The 18,367-nt window shown below is 41.5% G+C and overlaps 1 protein-coding gene across 3 annotated transcripts in view; it reads left to right on the top strand.

The window, feature by feature from the left end:
- The first annotated feature begins 16,649 nt into the window (after positions 1 to 16,649).
- Positions 16,650 to 18,367, top strand: part of itga3b (integrin, alpha 3b) — a 40,201-nt gene continuing 38,483 nt past the window's right edge. For 2 of the 3 annotated variants that reach the window (XM_032574226.1, XM_032574225.1), the window contains exon 1: positions 16,651 to 16,974. In XM_032574226.1, the coding sequence (XP_032430117.1) occupies positions 16,784 to 16,974 (191 nt within the window). In that variant the 5' untranslated portion in view covers positions 16,651 to 16,783. Of the gene's footprint in view, positions 16,975 to 18,367 lie in introns of all 3 variants that reach the window. The other variant, XM_032574224.1, reaches the window with a different exon arrangement.

Below are 18,367 nucleotides of genomic sequence, written 5' to 3'. Positions count from 1 at the left end.
TTCCAAAGCTAAAGGCTCCTCCGCAGGATGTCTTCCACCCACACTGCTCCCCTGGTGACCTGAAGTCAGAGAGGATCCATGCTATTGGCTGTCTGCTGCCCTTCAGCAAAGCACTAATGACACTTGTCTCTCTGCCGTCACGTTTAGCTAACAGTGAGCTTCCCGTTGCTCACTGTTATTCTTCGCGAATGGCTCCATTTGTACACTGTCACTGACCGTACGCCTGAGGACAATGTGCAACATTTCAACATATTTACAAGACATGCATCATGAGGTATTTCAAGCTAGAGTCAACAATCCCCCCAAAAAGCTTAGTCGTTCATTCAGAACCTCACCATTTTCATGATGATGTTGTTCTTTGGCTGATGTTTAACCCATATATTTCCAACAGAGCTTTCAACGCATGTCCTACAAGGAAAAAATAGCCTATTAGCCAAACCAGTGGCAACTTCCTTAAGGAACTCATCATGATCCCATCAATTACAGGAAGTAGGTTAGGTCCCAAAGCAACAAAACATTACAATCACTTCCATAAATCCTCACCATGCTAAAGTAATGTACCAAGTCATTTTTTGTCAAAAAATAAATAAAATAAAATCACACCAATAATCATCTTGTTGTTGCCAAAAGATGATTATTTATTGTTGCTTAAGATGATTTTTTTAGGCGAAAATAATTGACTTATGCCATTATTTTAGGAAGGTGACAATATCTGACTGAGTGAATGATGGCTTTACACCAGATGTATTAGGATAAACACCTTCGGAAAAGCTACACCTTTGTCTCATCGATCTATTCAATATGCTACCTAAATATGTTTTTTTTAAAATAAGAAATATGAGATGGTCTTTCGTGTTCTTTTTGGTCAGAAGTGGTCTCATTAAGGGATCTATTCCATGGTGGTGATTTTGCCCATTTCTTTGTGTGTAAATGTTGAATCAGAAACACTGACCTGAACTGGAGAAAGTGAAGTCTGCAGTAAACCTTTCAAATCTTTAACTTACCTGACATCAATATTACATTTTACTTTTATATCTACTTTGTCACCACCTACTGGCATGGAATAAGCATCACAACACTTTTTATGTTAATCTTGGGGTGTAGATACAGATTTTGTATAAAATTACCACTAAAAATGGTAAAAGTTGTGTGCTAATGTCAAAGAAATGCATCCTACACTCTGCAAGTTCTTTGGCTGAAGTTATGGAGAGTTACTCACCTCAGCATGCGGTGAGTAACTCTTCATGCTACTCAACCGGTTGAGTAACCGGTTACTCAACTTAACCAGACACTAAATTGAGTTTACAATTTAGTGTCTGTAAATTACAGCCATTTCAAGTGGCTGTAATTTACAGACACTTGAAATTACAAGTGTCTGTAATTATTTGATTATTGTATCCTGTGTACAGAGCATTGCGCATTAATTCCCAGATGATCATCAAGTATGGGGGGAAAATATGAAAGTGTGACAGATTGAAATGTGTTCATTTACCATTCATTATAAATCAGAGGTACATTTACTATTTCTGGTCTTCTGTACATATTGTATGCATTTTAACGTTATTGTTTACATTTTCAGTATTTTCTCAGCAGTTCGGGCTAAATATGTCAATGCCCGGTTTGATTTGGTTGGTGTAGTGGTCGGATGCAACCAGCAGAGGGAGTCTACCACTAGCGCTGGCGACAGTAAAGAGCACCGGAACTTCCTCCTCAGTTAATATACTGGAGCAGAAGTAACGTGTCCGTGACTCCTTTATTGAAATATTCCCCTTCTTCAGGTATGACGCTATATGTAAGCACACATGTACAGTTGTAAGTTGGTTTATTAATTATTGGGAAGCTAGTGAGTATGTTACCAACTATATCTATACACACTTCGTTGTTAGCTACCATGCTGTAGTTTCAAGTTTGGGATTGTTGTTGTGTATGTATGTAAGCTAACTCAGCTCGGACAGGCTGGAGCAGAGGGAACGTGTCCGTCACTCTTTTACTGAAATATTTCCCTTCTTCAGGGCTTTTACAACCGTAACATCAAGAAGTAACAAACATTGATCTGATGTGTAAGCGCACAAAATGCACATAGCATGTGAGTTGCATAGGTGTCTCCATGACGACGCATTACTGTGGTTGAGTGGGAAGAGTAGCCATTTTGCCCCTGGGAAAACCATTTAACTCAAGCTGCCGACCAATCCGCATCTCGGCGAGTGAGCGTTTTGGTTGAATGTGGCTCTAGTGCAAAGCACTTTGAGTGACAGTTATGACTAGAAAACTTTATATAAATTAAGTTCATTTACTGTATATACTTTACAGGACTTGTGCTGTATTTCTTTACATTTTCATCCACATAAAACATGTTTTCAGACATGGCAACATCTGCTATGACAATACAATTTTTAAAATCTTTTCAAGAACTTAATGTACCTGGAACGTCACCCGATATCTAGTCTTTCTTTCTCAGTCCACTACCACCTCTTTGTCAGTGTTGCCAGATTAGGCAGGTTTCCCCCCAACTGGGATGCTTTTGAACATGTTTGACTGGGGGGAAAAAAAGAGCTCTGGGCAGGTTACTAAAGTTTGGGCTGCTTTTGACAACATTTGGTGGGTTTTTAGGAAGTGTTGATAATATTTTATTGAAATTGTCATTGTCATTTTTGCAAGATAGCAAAAAACTTATACATTTCTAAAAACAAGTTTCCATGAAGCATCTAAGTTATTGGTTTATTTATTTTGAAATGTCTAGAATCTGTCAAACATGACATCACCAGTGATTAGTCATTGGTTAATCAAGTGTCATTATGTAGCAGTAATGTAAAACAGAAATCCTAGTGCAACTTTATGATTTACAAATATTGTTCTGTTCGAAAAGTCAAGTCTTTTGAGATCTGATTCTGGTCAGAATATCATAAAGGACAACCGAAAACATTGTGAATTGAGGATTACAATGTGTATCACTTGTCACACATCTATAAACACAGTGATTTGACCTGGGATGTTTAGTGTTGGGCAGGCTTCATGTTGTATTTGGGCTTTCAGATCTCTCCCTCTCAGCTGGCACTAAAACCAGAGGCTGCGCAGAGGAATCCCTATAAGTGTCCCCATCCTGGCAACCCTCATCTCGCTCACAAGAATGCATCTATTATCTGGCTCTGCTCTGCCAAGAGTGGATGAGTAAGAGCGGCCTGCAGAAACAGCTGTTCAAGCAGTGATCAAAAGAAACAGGAGAGACTTTTTTGATTACTGCCTCTTTGTTCACCTTCCACTCCAACTTTTCTATTCACTGCTGCCACTCTCTAACCCGGGCTGAGGCCAAGGTAATCCACAAGACACTGCTTGTATACTTTGGTATCCTAAAACCTTCTCCAGCAGCAACGTTCTCCTTCCCACTGAAATCCATTACATTTGTAGCATTTGCACCAGTCTCCAAAGAAACAAAGTCCGCCATATCTAACTGTACAACCTTCACCCTTTTTGTCACCGAGTCTTTGGTGCTTATCACTTAGAAGCGCATTTGTGGCCTTGGCTACGACTGTGGTCTCCTCGATTCATTGGGTTGGCTCTCCCAGGATTTTAGGCAGGAAGCTCCACCCTGATGTTTGTTTTGGCTCAGGCGGAGACGCGTCGAGGACTAGATGAAACTCCCTCCAATCTACTCATTATCTCCTTCTGAAGGCAGGAGGACACCAGATTTCATCTCTGCAAAGAAAACGTTCTCCCTATGACGTCCTTGTTGCTTCATGTTCAAGGCCACAGCGACCCATTGTGAGTGTCAGGAGAGATGCTTTTCCAAAACAACTCAAACCCTTCGGCAGCCCCCAATTGCAGTGAATTTTATTAGGATTTTATGTGGAAGATCACATAACTGAACGTAATGCATATTTATGAAATGGAAAGAAAATAATGCATGTTTTTGCTAGTAAAAATCTTAAAATTGCTCCCCTACTCCCTGAGTCTATTCTTCATAGAACCACCTTTTGCATCAGTTACAGCTGCAAGTGCTTGGTTCATCTGTCCTGCTTTGTGTATGTTTGCATTGCTGTGTAATTTTAAAAAAAATCTTCTTTACAAAATACTGTGGCCTACACTCATTCGAGTGTGTCTGCATACGATTTGTAAGAATACAGGGATAAAACTAAAGAGTTCCCAGTGGTTCTATTCATTAGTCAAGTTAGGCCCTCTTTTCTAAAATTCCAGTGTGCGAGCTTGTTCAAACATTGCGCAAGTCTACGTGGAACCCAGAACAATACAAGGCTTAACTCAACTGCTTTCCACCTCCTCAAACATCGAAAGGCAGAAGTTTATGTTTGTCCCTTATTGGAAATCTTTTGTGTTGAGGAAAATCACAGAAGAGTCTTGTGTAAGACACCTACCTGCTTATTTGGTGGGCTTGTTAACACAGCAGAGACAGCTTCATCTCTTCCAGGCATGTCTGAGCACGGAAGATGTTGGGAGTTCCCATCGCTTGCCAAGTAATTTCTTGTCCACTAGCTGACACAGAAGACTCAGATTCTTCTCTAAATCAAACATTGCACGTTTAATTTGTTTTCTGGGCAATGTTGCTCTGCTGTAGCTTACTGCTTTCACCCGATGCAGTCAGTTTTGGATGCAGAATGTAAAATTTCCATATAAAACCGTGTCTCAGTTGTGATTACATCCGATTCCACACTTTGCTGCAGTTTCCACACACTACACAAGCATGCACCCATTGTCAGTAATGAGCCACCCCTATCACCCCCCAACTCAGGCCTCTCTGTGTTTGCCTTGACGCTAAGTCCCTCGCTGTGTCCCCCTCTAATGAATGGACGTTTAACGATCTGAGGGGACCACTCAGCTGAGTGGAAAATGTGCAGATCTACAGAGTACATCTCCACAAAACTTGTAGGAAACAAAGGGCTGAGAACAGCGGAGAGGCGTTCACACGCTTTCAACTGAATACTCAACAAAGAAGAGAAGTGGCTGTGTTAGTATTCGCTAAATGTCCCTCAGCAAGTTGCACCTCATCCCCTCGCTTTTTTCAGTCCCTAAAAGTAGTCTGGCCTAACTCTGGATAGTTTATAGGGGGCTGAAAGGCGGGGTACAAACCGGACAGGTCAAAACGTCTCGTGTGTGCAGACACACAGGGTAAACAACCATTCACACAGTTCATCCAGTAAGAGCAATTTAGACAGAACAGTGTTGGAGTAGCGGGGGAGGGCTACACCGAGCCGGAGACTGCAGCTGCGAGGAGGAGCTGTGTGGAAACAGGCGGAGCTTTGTGAGAGCAAGTGTTCACGCACCCCAGAGTGGGTTCCACCTGAGATTCAATGATTTCTCAAACATGCATGAAAGAATCAAGGCAACACTCCAAATATTTTTTTGATGAGGGAATTTTATAATCTGATGTAAATCTCAAAAAAAGTCAAATTTTGCATGACACCACCCATTGAAGAACTTAGCATTAGTTGTTTTTCTTCAATATTTCATCCACTTTGTGTAGTTGGGAATGAACCACCATGCTTCTTGTAATGAAGGTGTTCATTACTTGGCTGGAAAACACTTAAAATGTGTGTTGAATGATAAAAGAAACAGCATTCTAACACTTCTCAATCATTGCTGTGTTTTTTGCTTTAAAAACCTTACTTTGATTCTTCTTAATGTAAATAATTCTGTGTTTTCCTCTACCTCTTTTAGCTATTTGCATGCTCATATATACAGGCACACACACACAAAATTAAGGTTAAAGGAGATGACACACTAGGGAACGCCGTCTATAGGGCGTAGCTTAGATCGAGGCCAGCAAAAAAAACCTGCAATCTGTTAGGTGGCATTTTGCTTTGCTAGCCCATAAGGATAACATGAATTTTGGACCAGCTGTACTTTGGTATTAATAAAGGGAATTCATAAATTCAACTCACTGACTCTTCTTCAGCCTCGTACATTAAGGACCTAGCTGGAGAAAGGATAATTCTCCACTCTAACATTCTCCTTGTCACTTTGGCCAAGTAGCTTTATCTCCTCTGAAAATGGTGTGAAAACACCTGGACATACATTTGGAACGGTGGCGTTACACAATTTCATCACCAGCTCTGTCAGGCTGCCCAGATAAACAGTTAATACCCACACTTGAAATTTTGACAGTACTGAGTGTTTGAACTGGAAAATGACATTGGACAAACACTAAAGCTGGTTTGAGGATGAATAAAGCAGGCTAGCATTACTCAACCATACTAAAAATCTACTGGCAATGCTTAAAGGTTCAATCCATCCCTCCAAAAAACAACAAATTAGACTTACCAAGTATTTTAAAAGCAGGAATTATGCCAATGATGCCTGTAAGAAGTATTTGGGTTTATCTAAATATTAGTAAAGCTGAATGATTCTGTTTGAGGGTGTATGTACAATTGTTACCCTGGGAATAGAGAAAGTATTATTATTCCACCTTATAAAAAGAACGGATCAGTTGTATCACTAAAAGCCCAAAAATGAGTATGACATTTATGCTGATGTGAAAATGTAAGCATCGTGAAAATGATCTTCCTGTGTAATTTCAGTTCAAGTACTTATGATCTGCTAAATGCAGCCACCTGAGCACACATGAGAAACATCTGTCAGTTGTGCTGTGGTCAAAACAGAAGATATGGAAGTCATAAACCCAACGGCACCGTGTGGTTAAACAGAACATCCACACCAAACAGGCGATTAGAAGACAAAGGGGAGAAAAAAATCTTGAGGGTTTACATTCGGTCTCAGGAATAACCAGAGAAGTCCCAGCTTCAGGAAACCATTCCGCCTTGATGCCGCGCAGACAGGAAGGAGGCTTTACGAGCGGCTCTGTAAATCATAGCGCCTCGCTCCCAGAGAAAGAGAGAGCAAGCGACGAGGCAACAAGGTAGCTTTGGTTTTACGGATCAGATTTACAGTGCTTAGCCTTCAGATTGGGTCATCACTCCACCGTCTGTCCACAGAATTACATTAAGCTCAAAGCCAGCGCCATGCATCAGGTTTGCTGCCCCATATATCTACCTATTACACTGGGTGAGGAGTGGCGAGACTGGTAACAATCAGATTATAGAAATGTCAGCATACTTATCTCACTTTCAAGGACAATTGCTAGACAGTATTTTGGGATTTATAATCTACAGTGATAATGGCGTTAATGTAGACTAAATATGGTCATTTTTCCAGTAGTGTGCCCTTGAAAGCAGCAGAAAACGGTGAAAGAGGAGACCGTTGAATGAGTCGGCCACACACAGATGCCTGCTCCTTTAGTAAACATAGCAGGCGAGTGACGGTGTGGCCTTCACAAGGTTGCTAAAGATCAAGTTAATGTGTCCCAAAGGAGGGAAGGAACTACGTCTAATGTCCTCCTGACCTTTTGGAAGCAATCCTGCTCAGGAAAACCTAATATGGTCGCTAAAATTAAACTTCACCTGATCCATCCATTATTCATGCATGTAAATAATTTGGTAGTTTTGTGCTGGTTAGTTCCCAGGAAAAGCCCTATCAGATCCTACAGTTATCAGTGCACCAACCCAGCTGGCAGACCAAGTCCAGCACCACTCCTCCACACACCATTGTTTTTTTCCACCAGAAGGAGGAATGCAGAAAAAGGAATGACTCCCTCTTTTTAATGATTAAACATTTCTGAGGTGATGCAACTGTACAGCAGGCGTTTCAACCCGTTCAGGACTGATAGGACACAAGTCAACTTTTAAACCTGAACCTTGAAAGACACACAAACTGTTAATTTGTTAAAGAATCAAAAATACAACTTAATACAATTGAATACAATGTAATATCTCTTTAATAACTGCCTTAATTCTTTGTGACATTGATTCAATAAGATATTGGAAACATTCTTCTGAGTTTTTGATACATGTCTGTGATAGAGGCGATGGTGGCTCAGGAGGTATGGGTCACCAGTGGGTTGGTGGTTCCAACTCCCGCTCCAACCAGCAAATGGAAAACAGGAAAGTCAACAAACTAGTTAGCTTATCTGAACTTTATGACATGCTAGAAGTAGCCATCAGACAAAGGGTACACTGTGTCACTCTTGATCTGGACATGATCAAGAGTGAATCTCAGGTAAGCTATTGTTTAAGTGGCCAGTTGGTAAAAAGGGCCTGAAGTGTGCTGAGAGAATATCCCCCATACTGCCCGACCAATTGGTACAAAGCAAGAAGGGTCTAATATTTAATGTTTGGTTGAACAGTCCTTGCTGACAGGATTGTAACCTGGTGTGGTCTTCTACATTGAGGTTCAGTCCAGTTCAGGGAGATGGCACTTTAATAACCTTTATTTAACAACAACCACAAAATTAATTAAGATCTACAACTTCTTTTTAAGAGGGACCTGGCAAGATAGCAGCACCATTTACAGGTGTCAATATGACTTAAGGCTCCCACACACTCTGGCGTATTCTGTGAGCCGCCCAAACGTCCCGTACGTTGGCTGCAGTGCATCATTGAGCAATTGCCTACATGTCCTGTGACAAATTCCCTCATTTCTAACAATCTAAATGGATGCTAGCAAGTTTGATGAACAGGGATACCTAACCTGGCCTCTTCTCCATCAGGGCAGCCACTGCACACCTCAGAGTGGCCGGGGGCAGGGGTTGTACCTGGCTCTATTAGGCATTGGGCGAGAGGTGGAGTACACCCTGGAGAGGCCGCCAGTCCATCACGGAACAACCCAGAGAGCCAGAGTACCATTAATACAAGAACCACCACTGCCTCGAAATGTCTGGAAGGAACTAAATGAACCTGTAGCAATTCTAAAGCCGAGAAACTTTATATTCTTCATTTGTTCCCCTTTAGCAGTAAATGTAAGGTTGGCAAGCTCCTGTCTGTGCACGTTGTTAAAACTGTTATCTGTACTTTTTTATTCAGCTTTAATCAAAAACATGCAGAGTTTGCACATTGTTAAGAAAAAGGATTAATTTTACTGCTTAAATACAGTTAATCTACGACATGTGTAACAGTTATGTATAATACTCTTATTTGGAACAGGTCTCGTCTGAGATGCGGTAAGCAGACAAAGCAGGGCCCTTTTTCCTCCCCGCTGACACCACAGCAATAAAATTTAAATTCCAATGGGAGAAGGGACTTCGGAGGTGTCTGTGAAATCTCATCTTAGGACGTTTGGCGCCAGGGATCTTCCGTATCAGGCAGCGATGGGCACGAAGTGGTCCGCCCTCTTACTCAGATAAAAACCAGACATCTGAGCTGTAATGAGGGGAGTTTCCAAGTTTCTTTGGGGGGCCGAACAGGTCTCTGAGTGGTCGAACAACAGAACGCCTTCTTTGCATACATTAAATAGGGAAACACCTCTTTCATTTAAAAGTACAGGTCAGCAAGCCAACAGAGAGTTTTTTTTTTCCATCTTTTCTCCACGTGGGCGCCTTTGTCTGTCTTTGTGTTCGTTTGTCTTCCCTTGTGTGTCTTATTTTGTGATAAAGTGCATATCTCTGTACCTCTGCAGCTTTGTTAACTGATACATGCGTGGCTTTGTATGAATTAAATTCTGTGATCTGTGACGTCAACACGCTTTGTTGTTGTTTCGTTTTAGCGGCACGCCGTCGCTGCACGTCGCCCACGGAGAACGTCACTCGCCGATCCCGGGCAAAATTAAAAGAGGAAGAAGGAGCCAAACGTTTTGTCCAAAGTTAGCGTTAAATGATCCTTTTTTTAATAACATCTTTAGAGATTCTTTTTTCCTCTGACATCGAGTTTTAATTCCAGGATGAGTCTTTGATGATACATCATCTTCCAGAAAACAGAAAATACTTCGGTGTAGTCTTGACTGCATGACATTGCATAGCAGCTTTTCTGTTTCCTCGACATTTCCTGTTGGCTACCCTGACTTTATTGGAAAGCTAAGCTAAGAAAAACAGGTGCAACATGACAATGGGGAGTGTGTCCTCGGCCCCACCTAGCTCCCCCAGGATATGCATTCCTCTGCTGGAGCACTGAGTGGAGACCTGGACGTAACCAAAGACACGAGAATGTTGGACATGTAGAAAACACAGGCATGCTGATGTTGATGTACACACTTTGCCTTCACACTCCCACTTCTAAAGGACAGAATAAGCATTAAAAACAATTACTCAACTTACATGGTTTAGAATATGTGCTGTACTTTGTGCAAATGCAGAATGTTATGTATTTTCCAGGCCTATAGTGCCATTTCATAGCATAATCAAGTGACTGTTACCTCCAGTAATAAAAATACGACATATCAAACACAACTTCAAAGAAATCTGTGCTCACAGTTTGACATCTTGAAATTGGGTCTTTGCCTCTTTAAGAAACTCTTGCTCTTTCCACCTTCAGCACTTTATTACAAAGCTACTCCATCATACCATTTACAACTGTTAGGCGCGCTGGACTGAGAAGTAGTTATCAGACTCACAGTTCCTCCAGGTGTTTGCCAAATGCTGCTGCCGCTAGTCTGGAGGAGCTGAGCTACGCCTGACCTTGTAAGGCTGAAGCTCAGAAAAACAGTAAAGCACCTGTTTTTGCAGAGTGGCACTCCTTGATTGACTGCTTCGCAAACGCCAGCCAGTAGCGTGTTGAGTAGCATTGTGCCTCAGTATTTCAACTTCTCAAGATGCATTTTCAAATATCTTAGATACGCTCTACGAAAAAAATCCACCACTATTCAAATTTTCTGTGATTTAGATTTTTCAGGGAAAATTCAGGGAGTAGGTGAATGTGCAAGTAGGTCAGGGTCCACTGACTTGCCACCATTAACTCTAGAAATCATCACTGGCTCAGTGTGTGTGTGTGTGTAGCCAAGTCTCTTTTCTTTTCTAGTTGAAGCTGGCTGAGGACGAAGACCTTTTGAAAAATGGACGCCTCGATGCAATCACTGAGGTTCTCAGGACAGCTAACCTTTTATCGTCTGGAAATAAACTGTCAGCTCACTCTTGATTGGGCTGTATTGTAATTAGGTTTGAATTTGACTGTAACTGGATCTGAACGCAGCTGTACTCCATGACTGGATTCTACTGGACCCAATTTAATAAACATAAATTTAAACAAGACGCTTCATTCGACATTAATTGGTGCTGTTTGTCTGGTAAAGTGTCCTCAGAAGAGATTTGACGTGAATATGTCCTGTATAAATAAAACAAATAGAACTTAGCTGAATTAAATTTGGTTGCTGAGCCTGGTTGATAGATGGCTGCTGCAGACATTTATAGGAGCGATAATACTGGCGCACTCTTGTAAAAGGACGAGTTCATTTTTCAACAAAAAGTTTATTTACAAGCAGGGAGTTCTCGGTTTATTGCCTTTTGTGTCTGTGGTGGACAGAAAAGCTCAGCTAAGCATTCTGTAAACACTGAAGGAATCTGTGTAAAACTCTTTGTTTAGCTGACGGAACACAGAAGATCAGCTTTTATTCCTTTCTGAGGAGTTACTTCAGCCCAGCATGACACCTGGCTGGAGTCTAAACAGGCCAGTCCGTCCTCTCCGCTCAGACACAACAAGCCGTCAGAACATGCTGGCTTCATAGCAACTCCACGATCCATGGCAACCGGCTGCCAGGCTGTGAGAGCGTGCTGTGCTTCATATCCAACCAATGTCCTCGTCTTGTATGTCACATCCACCACGGTCGTTTATGGGGATTAATATTCATCAATGTGAGGCTGCCCCCCTTATTTTCAGGCAGTTGTTTCCTTTTTATTTGGTTCCCCCAGTCTGCTCCACATTCACAAGGCCACATTGTGGCCCATCGTATTATTCTGTTTCCATGCTGACTCCAAAATATCCAGCAACTAGTTCACATTTACATCCCCTTAAGAGGCAGTATTATGTGTTATCCAGGCACATAGAGACGTTTTATTGCACAATCAAAGAGCTTTGCTGACTTCCATTGCTATAAAAATGCCATATATATCAAATTTGACATAAAAGAAATTTGACTTTGGAATTTAACACCTTGAAATTGGGCCTCTGTCTTATTAAAAACTCCTGCTCTTTCTGAAACGCCGCCTTCACAACATGGCTCCTGTATTAACCCCTTAACTACGTTTTTACCAGCGTTTCACTGAGAAGTAGCTCCTTTATTGAGCTCAGCAGTTCCACCAGGTGTTTGCTAATTACTGCTGGCTAGTCTGAAAGAGCCGAGTGTTGGAGTCCTGGAGGGAGGCGGGGCTAAGTCCACCCTGGCGTTTTGCACAGGTAAATGGTCGCCGCCGGCGATCAAAGGATTTCTCAAACATACAGGAAAGAATCGAGGCAACACTCCAGGTATGTATTTGATGAGGGAATAACTTTATAACATGATCTGAAGCACAAAAATGTCAATTTCACATGATGCCCCTATAATTTTTGTTTTTCAGCACCATTCTGGAGAACTTTTTTTTATTGTTATCACCATTCTGATCAAGAGCTCCACAAAGCCTCCAGTCACCACCCTGACAGCCCCTCCCCCCCCAGCCCCCTCCACTGATTCAAAGGATGCCCTCAGAGGACTCCATGGAGCCGTTCGGCTTATACGACAAACCACAGCTGCAGCAACGACGCATTCCTTCTATACGCTGCAGCGAACTGTTTTAATTAAATTGCTTCATGAGACAGAAAGACAAGCTAAATTGTTACAAGAAGTGAGGGAACTGGTGTATTTAGTTTTTGGGGGATAGAAGGGGGGTGCCGTGGGGGGGCAGAATTATGACAGTGGGGGAGGGGCTTGTGGCCACGTTGGTGAGGAAACAACAGGAAACTGTGAGATAAATTGCAAAGTACATTCCATGTGTGCTGAGTGGGTGAAGAGTTTTAGAGCAGGGGGGATTCTGGAGCTGCAGCCGGATCTTTGCTCATGCTGCACAGAGTGGGGTGTTGGTTTACAGTAGGCTCTGGGGAAATCGTAAAGGCGGGATTTAAAAAAAAAAAAAATTATTATTTTTTCTTTATCCCCTCTACTGTACCTTTTATTTATGCATCTATTTCCCTCATTATTGGATAAATGAAAACACTTGCATCTGGCGGTCAGTTGACTGGCAGAGCAGCAGCAGGTTGGGGAGGGGCCAATCAAGTGCTGCCACTTCCAAAAAGAAAAAAACCCCAAACTTTTATGCAAAAGTAAAGCAGTTTTAGCTAAACAAATTGATCTCTCTTTTTTTAAATCAAAGATGAGTGAGAGGTTAGGATTTGGTACTTTCAGAATGTAAATCTTTATCAGAATGTGAAATGAAGTGAAGTTGGGAGTAGTGAGGTGTTCAGACTTGTTGTTTAATCTGAAATTCCTCCTGGGAATCAGGCCATTTGGTTGAATGGCAGCACAGATCTGCTTAGTGTCAGTCGCCGGGTCAGATGGAAGGCTGCAACAGGATGTTGACACTGTATACACTGGCATGTCGTCCACCCACATTCGGGATCAGATGTGTTTTTCTCGCAAGGTAAGGTCACCAATGGAAACACAAAACGGACAAAAAGAAACGTTACATTTTGCCGTCTTGTTTTATCGCACATTTTATGCCACATTGTGACCCAGGAATCTGGATATTGGATCTGGGAAGTGACATCTGAGCCAGTGTGACTGTGATCCAGATGCAGGTCTGAAACCTGTATCTGTCTCCCCCGTAACCATAGGAACTGTAATCAGCACGTGTCATTTCGTGCATTCGGCAGCACTTTTCATTGCAGAATTTGGACTTTGCATCTCACATTGAAGTTGTCGGGAAAGCAAATAAACTTTTTGTTTTCATATATTGAGGCAGCCATGTTGGGTTTTGAGGTTGGGCTAGGAAAGAAATGACAGACTTCCCAACTTTAGGAAGAATTCTTAATAAATTTCCCCAAACTGGAGCCCAGATATTTCAACTCCTGGTTGTAAGAAGATATGGAGGATTGTTTTCAACATGAATTTTAAGCAGAGTGAACGTTCCTATAACAACCTTGGCATTCTCACTTTGTATAAATCCAGATTAGTTGGTCTCGAAAAGGGACCCAAACCTTCTTCAAGCAACTTCCTTATCAAAAAGACACAAACACCATCTTACTAGCCTTTAATCATTGACACATTTGCATTGGTAGTTTGTTTGTTTTTTCACATAAAAACCACTGATTTCTAGAAAACTTTAAATCAGGGTCCAAACCCCCATTTGTTTAAAGTTGCCTTTGTTTAGTAACAGCTAGGATATCTTTTTTTTTTCTTCTTTTTTAAATTCATCCACAAAATACTTCACATTCATTCTGTTAGAGTAACACAATGTATCTTTACTTTGCCATTGCAACATAATGTATTTTTCTGCAGGACTCTGAATTGCCTTGTTGTTGAAATGTGCTACACAAATCAACCTGACTTATTTAAACAGGAAGTTCAAATAAGTTACCACCAATAATCTTCCTGTGTGACACATGTGCTGACTGCGAACAGAACATGTGAAGTACTTCTGCTCAAAGCTGTTACTTGGTGCAAGGGGGAAAAAAGGGCAGTTTAACAAAATGTAAAAAGGTTGTAAAATAATTTTTTTACTGACCTTTGTATCGATTCTTTTTTACTCTGAAACATTTACATGTTCACTTCTAAAGGCACGTTTCACAGAGGAAGATCAGTGGTGACACACTTCCTGTTGTGTTGTGTTATACTACTCCACACCTTTAGGTGGAGCCGCTGTCAAGAAGAAAATGAGAAACGGTAGGAAGAGTAAGAGATGATGACGCTGAAAGTATGACGGCATTGTGCTCGTTCGGCTAGCTCGTACTTGCTGTGCTACGTTAATTAAATAAATGCACCGAGTTATTCAAGAAAGCGTCTCGTTTTCCACCCCATTCCACTTCATTACTTGTGTAAGTAGTTGGCAGCTTTTCTGTAAATAACTGACGCAAACATGACGTTTAGTTAAACGGTCAAACAAAGGAGTTGACATAAACTGCTCAATGTTTGAAGTGTTTCCATTGTGTTCTCAGTCAAGACATTAGACATTAGCTTTATATTAAAAGAATAGTGATTACAAAATTATATGTTTTCATTGTCCTAAATAATATTCAATCTTTCCAAATCTACTGGAGGAACTGTGGAAAACAGTAAAAGCCTGTGGAATGTGTTCACTGAACTCCATTCCCTCCAGGCATCGTTCACCTGAGATGAAGGCCTGATCAATTAAAGGCCGGTCAGCGGTCCCGGAGTTGAGCCAAGACCCACGAAGTGAATCGGACGAGATGAAAGATCACAAGCTGCCTTGTAGAAGTGCAGAGGTGAAGCGAAGATCCAAACCTGATAAAAGGTTCCCAACAGCAGAATGGGGGCAGGGTGAGGGGATCTAAAACTGAAAAACTCTTGGCTTGCTCAGGGAACTCTGGAAGGGGATTAAGGGTTTAATGAAGTGCCTATTGGAAGCCACAAAATTCAGCAATAGGCATCAAAGCAGGGCAGAGGGTGCCTGTCACAGGAGAGCTCATGTGAGGAGGGGCTGAGTGTGTTAGCATAGAGCTAGAAAAGCTTTCTTAGAACTTACGACTCTAAATATTGCGAGCATCCCTAAAACACTTGATTATTAAAAAACTTTTCAGGATTGTATAACTTTGGTTTGTTTCTCCTAATGTAAAACTAATAATAATAATAATAACTTTATGTTCTTATAAAGCTAAGAAATGTCCAAACAGAGATACAGACGTCATTTTTAGACAGGATTTATTTAGTCTACCTTTTCACTGTGACAGAACTAAATTTGAAAAAAGGGCAGTTTAGCGAAATGTAAAAATGTTGTAAAATAATTTTTATACTGACCTCTGTACCGATTCTTCATTTTTAGACAGGCTTTATTTAGTCTACCTTTTCACTGTGACAGAACTAAATCTGTGCAGCCAGCTGCGTTTCCATTACAAATGTGCGCAAATCTTTGTCTATGTTCCACTAATGTTAGAAAAAAAACTGTTTTGCAATTGCGGTCCTTCCATTCAGTAAAGAAATGAAATTAAAATCACACGTGAATAAGCTTGTTCACGCGATGAGTCACTAAAAATCGTGTAAACAGTTAAATGAGATATATTCACAATTCAGCCATGGCGTTAAACGCTCATCATTTATCAGCCAGAAAGAAAAGAAAAATCTCATCCAGGCGCCATGACTTGTTATTATCAAAGAAATTGCGTTTTTGTGAAATTAACATGTTTCCATTTATTTTTGTAATACCAATTTGCGCAACTACTGTAGTTTTTATAACCGGCCTGAGCGTTTTAGTGAGCGGTGAAATACAGAATCTCCTTTAAACGCAGCTGATTGTCTCTTAACATCAACTGCAAATGTTCAGTCCCGCGGCTAAACATTCAAATGAGGTTTTAGGATCGTTTGTTTTTAGCACCTCAGACCATGACTGAGCACAATGCCATGTCAGCATTCTTTCCAATGCTAGAATTGGAAATTGCAAAAAAAAAGTTTGTCACCTGTACGAATATCTTTACCAAGTTGTAGCAGTTGCCTGAAACAGGACGTTTTTTGTTTTGTTTTTTTTAACAGGCCTGTTCAGACGTAAAGCTGAGCTCTGTTAACTGACTGCTGCGTTTCGATGTGTTCAAGAAAAGATTTCAGGCGGTAAGAGAGAGAAACAGTAACCATGTAGCTCACTGTGAAGGGGTGCACTTGCTTTCAGACAGGCTGAGAGGAAAAGGAGAGCAAGAGAGGGAGGGCGACACGCACACACACACCCCACACACACACCCCACACACACACGCATCTCAGCACTGATTCATGAGTTCTGCTGCCGTCGGCTCAGCCTACCTGTTGGTCTGACGTCGGACCCCGGCTGATCGTGGACCTGATCGCGGAGTTGGGGGTTTAAACCGACTGAACCCGGAGTGGATGAGGAACCTAAACATGTTTCCACGGTTATTACTTTGGACCGCTCTGGCCGCGTACCGCGGGACGCCGACCTGCGACGGATTTAACATAGATGTGGAGTTTCCTGTGATTAAACAGGGGAAAACCGACGGGAGCTTCTTTGGATTGTCGGTGGCTCTGCACAGACAGACGAAGGGCTCCGACAAATATCTGTAAGTTTTGTCGGGATGTGTTTGGGAAATGTTTCGGTTTCACCCGATTGTACCTTCGGGTTGTCAGTGTGAGCAGAGATCCGGCGTTCGGCCGAAAGCCAACCATTACCTGGGTGAGCTGGCGCACACTCACCTGCGGACAACCTGAGCCACTGCGCGGCGTTCGCTGTTAAGATGCGATCAGCTGTTCCTGCCTGCTCTCTGGGGATCACGCGCTTCATTTCTCGAAACAAGAGCAGATGGAGAAAGGCGATTTCATTTTCTTTAATCCAGGTCGGAAAATGTCAAGAAGGACATGTGGAACCAGGGCCGGCCCAAGCGTGTACAAGGCCCTGGGCAGAGTTTAACGTGCGGGGCCCATTTTTGTTTCTTTGGCTTAATACAGATTTTAACACACTTTGTGCAGGAAATATGATGCCATTTTAGACGCACGCAAGAAGGAAAAAAAAAAACTTCACCATAACAATGTAACAAATTATTTAGTAATCTAACAATTATTGAATATTGATTAATATGTTTGAGTAAAAGGGAAAAAAATTTTCATGGCTAATATTTTAACAGCCTATAAAAAATATATTTCATATTGTCCCATGATGCCATTAAGCACGTTTACTGTAAGTGTCCTTTTACCATGGCCAGCAAGTCAATTAAACTCAGTTTAGTTTGGTTTATTAATATGGCAACAATTCAGAACAAATGTGGTCTCAAATCACATTATCAAAAAAAAAAATCCCATCTAATTAATATGCAGAAATATAGTCAGTTCAGCCTGATCATATAGACAGATTCAAAGTCAGTTATGCACATTCCAATTTGATTCTATATAAAATAAACAAACATGTCCTATTAATCCCATTATATGTAATGTACAACGCCCATTAAGAACATATGGACACCCACAAAAAAGCTGCTTGTGGATGGTGGCTATCATTAGCCGTCAAGTTGTCCATATAACGCGCTAAACCTTAAATGTACACGTGATATACAGAAAATAAAGGGACAACGTACGGTTGTACTAATTGTCAAAATTACGTCAACTAGAGAATCTCAGGAAAAGTTTTAATTAACAAAAAATAGCAAGAGAAGGGGAAGCAGGTCGGTTGTGCTAGCTTGACTTTGACAACCTCAGCATGTAGATGTGCTGCAGAATTGCTGCGTTTCGGTTCAGGAAAAAAAATAAGAAAAGGGCGACCTGCACACCGACTCTCTGGCGTATCATCAGTAGAGCAGGAGTTCAAATTAGATTATCTGTGTCAATCACTTATCAGTTGTCGTGGCAACAGGTCTGTGTGTAGTGTAGCCGACACAGAGAGCGAGAAAAATTAAGAATAAAAGTGGTTTTGAGTTGTTCCTCCGAGGTTTTTCTGTTAGTTTCTGTTTGCTGTGATGCGCA

The sequence above is a fragment of the Xiphophorus hellerii genome, chromosome 10 (genome assembly GCF_003331165.1).
Source record: "Xiphophorus hellerii strain 12219 chromosome 10, Xiphophorus_hellerii-4.1, whole genome shotgun sequence".
Classification (NCBI taxonomy): Eukaryota; Metazoa; Chordata; class Actinopteri; order Cyprinodontiformes; family Poeciliidae; genus Xiphophorus; species Xiphophorus hellerii.
The sequence above is the reverse complement of the archived record's forward strand: the minus strand, read 5'-3'. Positions and strand labels throughout refer to the sequence as shown.